This window comes from Buteo buteo, chromosome 6 (assembly GCF_964188355.1).
Source record: "Buteo buteo chromosome 6, bButBut1.hap1.1, whole genome shotgun sequence".
NCBI lineage: Eukaryota > Metazoa > Chordata > Aves > Accipitriformes > Accipitridae > Buteo > Buteo buteo.
Window position 1 is genome coordinate 42545632 of NC_134176.1, and position 12227 is coordinate 42557858.

The 12227-nt window shown below is 42.7% G+C and overlaps 1 protein-coding gene across 1 annotated transcript in view; it reads left to right on the top strand.

The window, feature by feature from the left end:
- The window catches only part of LTK (leukocyte receptor tyrosine kinase), a 56540-nt gene that overhangs the window by 8212 nt on the left and 36101 nt on the right, over window positions 1-12227 (top strand). Inside the window, 5 exon segments of the mRNA XM_075029399.1 lie at window positions 5359-5498; window positions 7467-7604; window positions 8516-8668; window positions 9756-9856; window positions 11751-11917. Coding sequence (XP_074885500.1) covers window positions 5359-5498; window positions 7467-7604; window positions 8516-8668; window positions 9756-9856; window positions 11751-11917 — 699 coding nt within the window.

Below are 12227 nucleotides of genomic sequence, written 5' to 3' on the forward strand. Positions count from 1 at the left end.
CAAAGCTGTCTTCATTTTCTCAGGGTTACAGTTGCAGTGCTTGTTTAGGTCACATCTAATGTCTTTTTTACTATTTTGCTTATCCCACCTTTTTGCTCTTTACCATGCAGACCCAGAAACAGTCACAGCTGAAAATTCTTCTGAGTCGGTGTGCTTCTGTTTTGAATGGTTTCACATGTTTGTGTTTGTTGTTGACCACAATTATTTCAGTGTTGTCAGCCGAAACTGTTTCAGTAAACGGTTAGTTTCTTTCACTCTAAGTACTCACACTTCAGTGAAAATAAAAAAGCGTCACTTGGGGCAGGGGTAATCCTTTCCCTTTCTGTCGTTGATAAGCCAAGTTGATTTTGTTCTGTTTTTTTTCTGAAATATAAGGCACTGGCCATGGTGGTCTTGGTAGGTCAAAAAGCAAAAAGTTCATGGCCATGTGCACACATGGGTTTTCAGTTAGCCGACCTCACAAAACAATTATTGCTTAGTTTTCACATCTTCCCCTTTTTGGGGGAAGTGGTGGTGCTAAAATGCCCTGCCATTCTCTGAGACACTTGTAGAAACTTATCATCTTTGACACTTCTGTTCTACTAATGTGGTTGTTTTTTATCCACAAAAGTTATTTAACTCCTACTATCATACATGGAAACATTGCCATATAGCTAATCTGAATGTCTAGAAACACGTATGGTGATTTGAGTTTCATAAATTAGGTGTCCAACCACATAAGCCTTTGAAAGGTAGTAGTCTGGTAAGCGTCCTCAGAAAATGCCTAATACGTACTGACAACAATGAGCACAGTCATTTCAATTAAAAAATGCAGCTAGAAAAGGAGAGGCTGCCCAGCCATTATGTAAGGCCATGATTTTTGAATGCTAATCTGGGAGTATTATTTACTGTCCCTCATGCTTCTCTTGAAATTGCACCCAAGAATACACTGGGTCAAATAAGGACCCACTAACTGGTTGGTGAAAGCAAGAGGGGTAGGCATGTGTTCTGCTCTCTCATCTATTTCTTTTTAAGTCAAATGTCTAGAAATGGATGTTTGTGAAGACTTGCAGGCAACAGTTCCCTGTATGTAGAAAAGTAATGTAAAGCCTCTAATTTATACATTCACTGATTGAGCCTAGAAGCATTTAGCATATATACCTTTGTGCAATAACCGATGCAGTGAGTCCCCCTAATTCAGAAAAGGTTTTAGCTTTCCTGTTCAGCTTTATTGAATTTTTCACTCTTAATGAAGAAATTGTCGTTCTTAATATTAAAAGTCTATCTTAAAATTAATGATTAGTTACCTTTGTTGGATAGGGAAAGGCATGGCATAGAAAGGATTGGTAAGGAGGGGCAGGAAAAATTTTGCTCAGCAGAGGAGATTCAGAGGCTAATGAAAATCAAAAGTTGAAATTATAGGTTTGCAGGGTGAATCTTGAATTCTCTTGCCTTAAGCATCAAGTTGCTTGCAACTCCAAACTTTCTATCCATGCAAATTTTTCAAAATTATGTCAGACTGTGATAGCCCTTCCATACATACAGATCAATTTTAACATCTCTATTTAGAAGAAGATTAATATTACCTCGTTACTTGAGATCTAGTTTGACATAAAATCAATAGTAAAGGTATTGCCAAGCTTGGCATATCTGAAAGCCTGCTGCAATGATCCATCTTCTGTTAGATCGACAATGGTCTTCGTTCCTGATTCCATTAAGAAAATTAAATTGGCACTGACTAGCCCCTGTTTGGATAGTGGGACCAAGCAAAGACAGCGTAATTATTTACAGCATTAGAAATCTTGCTGCAGTTGGATCTTGGGGGTGAGGCTTTCTCTGAAGGGGAATACCTTGATGATGATGAGACTCCATAGACAGAAGTATTTTGGGTGATGCAAAGCCACTTGTCATTTTTGCAGTCTCTGAATGCTTGCCAGCTTTTGCTGTGGTGTTATAAATGGAGTAAAATTTCAGTACTAGAGATATTTTAGTGCAGAACTAGAATGTTTTATAAGACCTTAGGGCTCTGACTAAGAAGAGCTGCCAGTTCACACAAGTAGTGGTTTAAGATAGTGGCCTTGCTCTTCTACCAGATGCCACCATTCTCCCAGCAGAGATGGCAGAATGGACAGTGTGTCTTTCTCAGTTGTGACATTTCAGAGGTTGGTTTATTGACTGTTCTGGGTTTGTGTGGTGGGGTTTTGGTAGCAGGGCAGGGGGCCGCAGGGCCGGCTCCTGCGAGAAGCTGCTGGAACCTTCCCCGGCTCCAAGTCGGACCCACCGCTGGCCCAGGCCGAGCCCATCAGTTATGGTGGTAGTGCCGCTGGCAGAGCGGATTTAAGAGGGGGGGAACCTACAGTGAGTAGTGGGGATTGGGATGTGAGAGGAACCGCTCTGCAGACACCGAGGTCAGGGAGGAAGGCGGGGGAGGAGGGGATGGCCCTGCAGCCCGTGGTGAGGCGGCAGGCTGTCCCCCCCCAGCCCATGGAGGGGAGCGGGGGAGCAGATGCCCACCTGCAGCCCGGGGAGGAGCCCATGCCAGAGCAGGAGGATGCCCCCCAAGATGGCTGCCACTCCATGGGGAAGCCTGCACTAGAGCAGTCTGTGCCTGAAGGACTGCAGAAAGGACCCATGCCAGGGAAGTTTGTGGAGGACTGTCTCCCGTGGGAGGGACCCCACACTGGAGCAAGGGAACGGTGAGGAGTCCTGCCCCTGAGGAGGAAGGAGCAGCAGAGACAGGGTGTGATGAACTGACCCCAGCCCCCATTCCCCGTCCCCCTGTGCTGCTGGGGTGGGAGGAGGGAGAGAAAATGGGGAGTGGAGTTGAGCCAGAAAGGAGGGAGGGGTGGGGGAAGGTGTTCTAAGATTTGGATGTACTTCTCATTACCCTTGTTTTGATTTGATTGGTAGTAAATTAAATTGATTTTGTTTTTCCCCAAGTTGAGCCTGTCTTTTGCCCACAACCATAAGTGGTGAGTGATCCATCCCTGTCCTTGTCTCAACCCACAAGCTTTTCTTTATATTTTCTCCTCCTCATCCCAATGGGGCTGGGGGGGAGGACTGAGTGAGCGGCTTCATGGTGCTTTGTTGCCAGCTGGGGTTAAACCACGGCATTGACTTAGATCGCCAGTGGTTTTCATTTATTTTGATATACCAGGCTATAAATGGCAAGTTCCAAAGTGTCTCGTTCATAAACCATGGAGGATTAAGGTGCAGCAGCTGAACTAGTCATTGTTTTCAGCTGTGGGGCAGTAATCTCTTTAGTTGCTACTACTAAATATAACACTGGTGGTGAATCAGAGGCTGTGTGCTACAGGTTCCTGCACTCAGGGGTGTGGTAACACTGGTGATACTGAGATGCCTCAGCTGTGGGGTGGGTTGTAACTTGGTGGAGGTACTAGAACTATGTCTCAGTGCTTCAAAGTTCTAGTACACTTAATAGGTAAAGTCAAAAGATTTAAAGATTGTTCTTACCTTCAGTGGCTCATTGTACCAATTTGATTAAGGCCCGTTGATTTTTGTGGCCAACAGGATGCAATGGAGTGATGAACGAAGCTGTGTCATGTAGCAGAAGTGGTTCAGTTCTGTGTCAGTGCTGAATGGTCTCAGATGCTGTGCCACAGTGTGGCGGGGGGGATATATTTATAAGTGTATTTATAAGATACATTTATAAGTGCCAGACATTCCTGAAGCTGCACTGTAATACAAAAGAAAAGTAAAGCAGTCATTCTCCTTTGTTGGATAGTAGAGATGGTGCAGTTGTGGTTCAGGGCTGGACATTTCTGAAGCTGAATGAAATTACATTGAACTGTCGAATATGATATGATGGGACAGGAAACAGGATAATTAGGGTCATCCTGATAAGAGGAGCTCAACTTCAGATGAGTGTAGGGTATCTGTGGGCATTTATGTGTGTGTACAATGGTGAAAGTGGAAGATGGGGGGATGCCATAGAAGAGGTAGTAAGAAACTGTCACCAGAAAAATGTTGTATAGCTGATTTGTGGAGGGAAGAATAAGATAACGAATCAGTGGCAAGCAAAAGCAGAGAGGGTGATAAAATTAAAGTTGCTTTGGGTTTTTTGCAAGTTGCAAAGCAGGTGGTCTGTGATTTTTATATTGTGTCCAGTAGAGAAGTGTTTGTTGTCCCGGTGTTGCCTTCTAATGTGTTTTTGGTGCAGGACGAGGACCAGATGATAGCTTCATGGCAGCTGAAGGCATTTCCCAAATGAAAAAGTAATACTAGGATCAGAGCCTGAGCCACCTATCTTAACACTGTGGCTTAGTCTCCTTATCATCCCACTGGCACTGACTTAGAGTCACTCATCCAGGGTGCCCCCAGCAACAGCGGCAGCTTGTAGGGTATGGGTAAATTTATCTCTGTCTGGTACTCTATTCAGAAAAGAGCTTAGAGCAAGGATTCCTTTGTCACTATCCTTGCTACAAACCCTTTACAAAATAATAACATAGTTTTAACTGTATTTTATTGTCTTGTTAACATGAGGTAGAAGGACAGTCTTAAAAAATAATAATTTAAAAAAAATATATTCATGAATCCTGCTGGATTTTTTTAATGACACCTGGATACCCTGACTTCCATCAGACTGATTTGAATGAAGTACTTTGAAAATTCCCATTTGGTATCTCTCTCTATCTTTCAATGCGTAACAACCATCTTTAAAATTAGAGTGCGTGGGACCATCTGTCTTTCTCTGAACTGCCACAAGTGCTGCACAACTGAGAAACCTTTGCTGTATAGGGTCTATGGCATTTGTTCTGTGGTGAAATGTAAATTGCCAGAGCAATCTGCATTTTCTGGAACACCACTTCTCTTCTTCCCCTTGCTTTGTGAGTGCACTCTAGTTTGTTAAGCCAGGCAATTAGACAGAGAATGCACAGAAAAAGGTCCTCACACTTGACACAACCAAGAAACATTCAGGGCCATTTACTTCCAGGACATACAATGTCAGTGTTAGCTTGAGTTGATCCAGAGTCTTGTGCAGCTGCTTGGTTGATCTGTACTTGCAAGAACAAACAGAACACAACCATGTATGTGGAAGGCACGTATTGGGGGCGGGGGTGTCCAAAATTGGTGGTAATTCAAGCCCCATTTTAACCTAAGAATCATTGGGAATGCTTGGATCTTTTCATCATTAGCAATAGGATCTGCAGCAAAGATAACTGAACATGAGCTTGTTAGATTGAACATCACTTGTTTTATGTTAATATCTGTTTGTTATGTTGGAGCTTACATTCATCAATCTATTCCTCATGTGGATACTACTACTTCTATTTGGTACAGTGCAAAACCTTTATGCTAGAGACTCCATGGATTCCAGTGTGCTGTGTGTATGTCTGATAGCTCTTTGATGTCTTCTAGGATGAAATGGAAATACCTGATAGCCCAGATTGGCAGAATAGAAAGACCTTTTAAAATCACCTTGCTGTATTCAAACTGTGGAGCACAAGATGTTGGAGTACTAGCAGTGGGCTCCTTGCAACTCAGGAACTGCTTTCATGGTATGTTGCAACAGTCAGGTTTGGAATAACCAAATGCAGTCAGAAAAGAGCAGCATCCTCACCAAATTTGATGAGTGTGATCAGGGAGTTTGTCAGATGGGATTTAAATGAAAGCTGAGTCTCCTCTGGGGTTTCTGGCAGTGCTTACCTGTCAAGGGTCACATTCTCCTGTGTTTTATGCGTGTGCACACGTGTACATGCTCCGAAGGCAGGGCTGAAGCTCAGAATTATAGAACTGATTTAAGTCATCCTCTCTGCTTTTCAGCTTTGCTTTGCTTGATCTTTGTATGAGAAAACAACAGGGCTTATGCTGCATCCAGCAACAGGGAGGGAAAAAGAGTCTTTGCCTAGATTATTTTACCATTTAATATTTTTCTTTCTGAAATAATCAAGAACAAAAGACTACCCTGTGTCACTAAAGCCTTTTCCATACTGGGCCTCTATCTTCCAAATCTATAAAAAAACCCAAACATTGATCTACATTGGTCCATGGGGTCTGTTTGCTACTGCCAGGCTGAGAACTTCTGTCTAAAATGAAAATAATTGGCATGTAATTATTCTCTCCAAAGTACTCAGAAATCCTCAGTTTTACCTGGCACTTGCAGTCCTGTTGTGAATGTTGTGCAAATGATCCTCAGTAGCTGTGCAGAACCTTGCTAATATCATTTAGGCTTCTTGGAAGTATAAGAGTCTGTCGGCACAGGCAGCCTGCAGGTTGGAGACATAATCACCTTCACTTCCTGGTTTTCATGCATTAATATAATGCTATTGCCTCCATTTTGCAGACACTGTAGAAATAGGTTGGAATGTAATGTGAAAAGAGAATACTGGTTTCACAGAGCTGTTTCATAATATATCGTGAGACTGGTTTTGATCATATTAGAGATTTAATTTTATTGCAGTCATTAATCTTTTAATTTAACAAACATTATATTTTTAATGTAATGAGTTTTTGACAGTCATGGAGTTTTGAGGAGATGCATACAGCCTGAAGGACTATGCTAAATACTCAGTCCCTAAATAAGCTGATGCATGTACCCAGCACAACACAGTGCCATGAAGAAATATTATTTCAGACTGTGTACCTGGATTGCTGCAGAAGTGTCCTTTTCTCTTTCTTCTGGAATTGGTTCCCTAACTTTTGCATTTTTTTCCAGAGCAGTAACTATCCCAGTGGAACTTCTGTGCAGAGCTCTGCTTAAGGGGAGCAGGTTCAGAAGAGACCTACACAAACCTGCAGGTCCGTAACGGACCCATGCACACACACATCCACAGGACAGGCTGGGTGCATTAAGAATCATGCTTTTGGGAAATAACAGACTTAAAAATTATGTTCAGCCTGGTCACTGAGTACTTGTGCAGTCAGTCAAATGCTCCCGGATTATAGCTGACTAGACTAGCTAGGGTGCATGAGTAAAGTTCCTGCAAAGTGAATCGACTTGCTGGGGAAGCAGCTATCATCTTGGGCTGGATGCTGCAGAGCTGGCACAGAAAAGCGTCAGCAGCATGAGTGTTAGTTAAGCCTGAGTCTCAACAGGGCATAGCAATGTGTCTGTCAGGACCAGAGCTAACTGGGTATCTCTGCCTCCAGCAGCAGAGGGTCATGCAGCATGCCACAGCTGCCTGCCAGGTGCACAGTCATGTGTGCAGAACTGAAGAGCACACCACAGTAGGAAACTGCAAGGTCCTTCATAAAAAAAAATCCGAAAAGTGATTATCTAAAGACAAACACAGCAGAAGACAGTACATGAGAGAAAAAGTAGCAATAAATTTGGTCTCCATGAGAGCTGAAGTGATCTGCAGGAATGTCATGCTGGGTAGAAATCTACATGGTAAAAAGCAGAGATGAGTATCATTTATGACCCAAAGGACACTTTTTGACATCCTATGTGTGAAGGCTGATACACGTGAAGGGTCATACACATTCTGCCAACTCATCTCTGGGTTTCTTTAACTTTTTTCCTTTAGATAAAGAAAACCAAGATCTTTCTATATATGACAAAGGCTCCACCTTCCCCTGCCTTCACGGAGGCTGTGTCAGCCACCTACAAATCTGTGAATTCATCAGTGATTGCCCTGCCAAAGAGCAGGAAGGAGTGAGGTGTGGTAAGTATGTGGCATGGCACTTTGTGGGAACCTTCATCCCCATTAGAAGAAATAATTTCAAATGAAAAATAAGTTAAATTGATTCCATCTCTAGATTAATTCAGTGGTTTGCCTCCTGAATTAATTTAGCCTATTTACATTAATTGGATACCAAGATTCTCTTTGAAAATTCACCCTTTATAGGATAAAATGGATTTGGGATGTTTGGTTTGTTTTTTTTAAGCATTTCAGTAAGGAACTCAATGACCTGCCTTTCATAGTTGCTGCTACTTCAGAGGAAGGCAAAACCTTATTTACATGTCTGCAGCTGAGTGAGAAATTCCTTCTGGACCCGAGGTCTGAACCTCCCTTCAGTGGAAAGTGCTGGTCATCTTTCTAGTGCCAGCCACAAACACGGTCATAAATCTGTCCCTCCAAGATCCCATTTAAGAGTTCTTCTTGCGCATCAGGACAGAGAAATCCCCTGACTCAGTATAGGTGGTGCTAAGAAGCATCATTTAGCTTTGTTGCAAGTACAGTGGCAGACATCTAAAACGATCTGTTGATTGGCCTTCTTTTAAGTGGACACAGAAGCTTTGTGATGCCTGCAATTTCACATGCAGCAAGGCCTTTGCAAACATATGGCAGTGATTTACCATTCTTTAGATTGTGGGAGCTGCAGTTTTGTACAGTATCTAGAGCAGGACAGAACTGCAAAGTCTCCAGTATCTCCAGAAGCAAAGTGCTGGCTTTCTAATGGTGACTCTGGAAATAAACAAATGAGACATATTACTATTTTGACATTGAAAAACTGTGTAGCATAGGTTGGATAGCTTAGACAACCACAATGAGTTTTGACTTCTGCTGCTGTTTGTGTTTTTCCATAATCAAGTTTCTCCTATTTTCCTGCTTTTTCTTATTCTCCATTGTAGACAGTCTTCCAGAGGGCTCACATTGCTCTTTTGAAGAGGGTCCATGTGGCTGGACGCTGAATGAAACTGCAGCATCTCCATGGTCTATTCGGGGCTTTACTGATATGACTCAAGATGACTCATTTGTAGGGTCTACCTTGCAAACCACTGGTGGTAGGTTCCTCGTAGTTGTCTCTTACTCTGTGTGTGTGTATGTATATATACAATACCCCTGACTGTAGGTTTTTTAAATTGCTTTAAAATTTTTGGCATCATTGGCAAATGAACTTTAGCATTAGTATTATCTACAACAACTTTAAATGTAGCTAAAGGTAACTTTTGAACATGGTTCAAAACTTTATATGAAACAAGTTCTGCAACAAAGTTAACACAACTGTTGTAGACTAGGATTCATCTTCACCTTAAAAAAATTATAGAATGAATTCTCTTTTCTCTGTGTATACTTCTTCCCTCATTCTTCTTCTTATGAGCTATGCAACTGCAGAGTACTTCAGCAGCAACATACCTGCTGCATCACAAAGTAAAAATTGCTGAACAGAACTAGGCAGCTTGTAGAAACAAATCTTTTGCAGGCTGTTGCCAGACTCTGCCAGTGGGTTAGGAAGAGCATCACGTGTAAGCATATCCCAAGACCACGTGATCATACACATTCTGTGCCATGGAACACCACAATAAAAAAAGAGTCACATAATTTCCAGAACTGTCAGCTTGGTAAATAATAAGAAGGAATGCCAGACCCTCACATGTTCAGGTTGAAATTCAGAAGCGTTAGCACAGATCAGTCTTGCCTCGCAGTTCCCTGTCAAAATGAAGGGGGCTCACGAGTGTCTTGTTTGTCTCTTGAGAGCTTGTATAAACTGTCCCTGGGAACAAAGACTACAAATAAGCTCTACCAGCCCAGTGTTTGTCTCAGCAATAGTCATTGATGCTAATGGTGTAAGAATTAGGGCTGATCAGGAGTTCACTGTAGATTGGTGTGAGCCCCTGTATGGGAAGATGCTTGAATGGTGTCTGAGGTTTATGCACTCATGTTCCAGGAAAGGGTTTGGGATGTTGACTTTTGTGCTGCTAAAATCTACCAGAGTGCTTATTACATCCTCACTAATAGATTTGCTCCCAAGTCACGCTTGTCATCTTTCTTACATCGTACTTCAGCACAATGATGGTAAATTATTTTGAGAGAGTGTAAAAAAAAGCAAAACATCATCTTGTCTTTTCTGACTCACTTTTCCCTTCACAGGACACTTCCTCTACCTGCGAGCAGACAGCAATCAGACAAGTGGTATGGCCAAGGCTTACAGTACCAGTTTGCCAGCCAGTATTGCCACTGAAGACTACCAGGTATATCACTCTGTCTTAGCATCTTTGTGGAGTTAATCATCAGGCTGTAGGCACTGCTTGCACAATTAGCCAATTCTCCTGTGCCTCTACACTGCACACTCTAGAAAACACTGGAAGGCAGGAGAGTTGGCTATACTGCCTAGCTAGCTACTTGTTGAAAACTGGAAAGGAGACATGAAGTGCATCCCCAGTAAGTGAAAGCAGGAGCTCCAAATCAAACTCCTCAGTATGGAAAACTCCCCAGCCTAACTGTAGCTACTATTCCTCTGAAGGGTACCCAGCACCTGAACTGTATGGGGTGGCCTTGGTTTATAGGAAAGGGAGCTGGCTGTCTGGGCTGTTGAGCCATTCAGTATACCTGCTGCTGAGACTTCTCTTCATAAATTCTGCAATACTTTCATGGGAGTTAACAAACTTGGCAGTTTCACTGAGAACAGGAGTGTGAAGTTAGGCATTAGATTTTTCAGGAATAGATTAAGATAATAAACTTCTGTTCACATTCTTTAGGAATTTCAAAAGGTGAGGGCAACCTGGCATGGATAAAATCACATAACCTGCCTTCAGCCCAAATCTCTACTGAGAATAAGGGGAGCTCTGAGGTGCTGGAATTAAAAATATTAAATAATATTGTACTCATAACACTTAGGAAAATTAAGCTGCAAGTTTGAGCTGGAGTCCAGCCCTGCTAGGGGAACACAGAAAACTTTGATGCCTCCTAATTAGAGCTGGCAAAAGAAATATAGTGCAGGTGCCAAAAACGTAACTTCAGCATTTATATTTATTTATAAATGCAGGTCAAGTTTGCTGGGTAGTTCCAACAAAATAAAATGTGCTTGGAGCTAGGTTCACAAAACCAGGAGGAGGAGAAGCAGTAACTGTTGGTTATGGTGTACAGGTCACAGGAGATCTGGACCTGTTCTCTCCTCCGCTGGCAAGGATTCAACCCATATTTCAGGAGCAAGGAAGTTCCCATGGTTGTTCTTTGCAGTGCATACATGTGTGTGCTCCCTTTCCTGCTGGTGCTGGTACTCTCTGTAATATAAAGAGCAGCTGGGTGCTCTAAGCAGTGGTGGAAATAGCAGTTCTCTCTTGCTCTGTGGCAAAGTGGAAGTGGTCACTACAAAGAAAGAGGAATGAGTCCTGCTTCAAAATATTCATTGGCCTGGTGATCAGGTTGCTCACCTGTCATATGGGTGCTATGGTCCAGATGGTGCCTATGACTTGCAGCAAGTATATGGATTGAGGTTTCCTGACTCTAGAGACAGCCTAATTCCTCATTTCAAGGGCATTTGGGGCAGGACAGCTCTCTCCTTGGGGTGCTTTTTTGCCCTATGTAGTGCCTGGGTATAGCTTCAGCTATATCAGTGTGACACATTAACCTGGGTGGTTACAATGGGAATCCTTAAAAGATTTAAACTGTGGTTCAAACCCTTTCACAGGAATCTTTAAGCTGGTGAGAACTCTGAAGAGGAATGCAGTTAGGATTGTTTTTCTGCAATAACCTAACTGTAGTAGAAGCATTTAATGATAAAGCATTTCTTGAGTTTAAGCCTGTGTTCCACTGCTTTACTACTTTTTGTTCCTGAAGGAGATAACAAGAAAACCAGTGCTTTCTCACCCAGATGGTCTCTGAGGTCATGGATATTTTTGCCAGTGGTCAAAGAACAGCTGCCCAATGGGAATGTCAGTCAGGGTCTCCACCAAGAAAATTCTGTGCTAGCAACAGCGATGCATCATACACAAGCAATGAGGAGGCCCTAGTGGTATACGTGCTTAAACAGTTTGATCCAAGATCAAAGGTTTGGTGTCTCAAATCCACAGGGAGGGGAGAAGTGAGTACCTTTCCCTTTTTACCACAGGATACCATTCTTTTTCTCTTCTTCCTCTATTACAGATCCAATTCTCAGTGCATGTTTTTGGCAGCTACAATGGTACCATCTCCTTCTCGGTCAGGGAAGAGATACAGGAAGCTCCAATCACCTTGCCAATGTGGGAAAGGGCAGGGACCTGGAGTGACCACTGGTTTCTCATCACCTTACCAATGCCAGTGCTTCAGAACCGGTAAGAGCACCACCGGCAGCATCCAGGGTTATCCCTAGACATTTAGTAAATTGTTACTGTCTTTGCTGTGAAGCATCACTTTCATTCTTGCCTTCTTCCAGGGCCATTTCTACTGAAAAAATTATAGGAGTACTGCAATTTTGCCTGCTGAGGAAATACTGTCATACGTACATATTTTCGTACACATACACAGCTTAGCTCAGCACAAGCCCACACTGTGTGTCTTCACTTCCATGCAGCCTCAAACAGTGCTTAGGTATTAGGAATAGCAAGTGTCTGTACTAGAAGCATTTTACCAATCTGAGAAAGC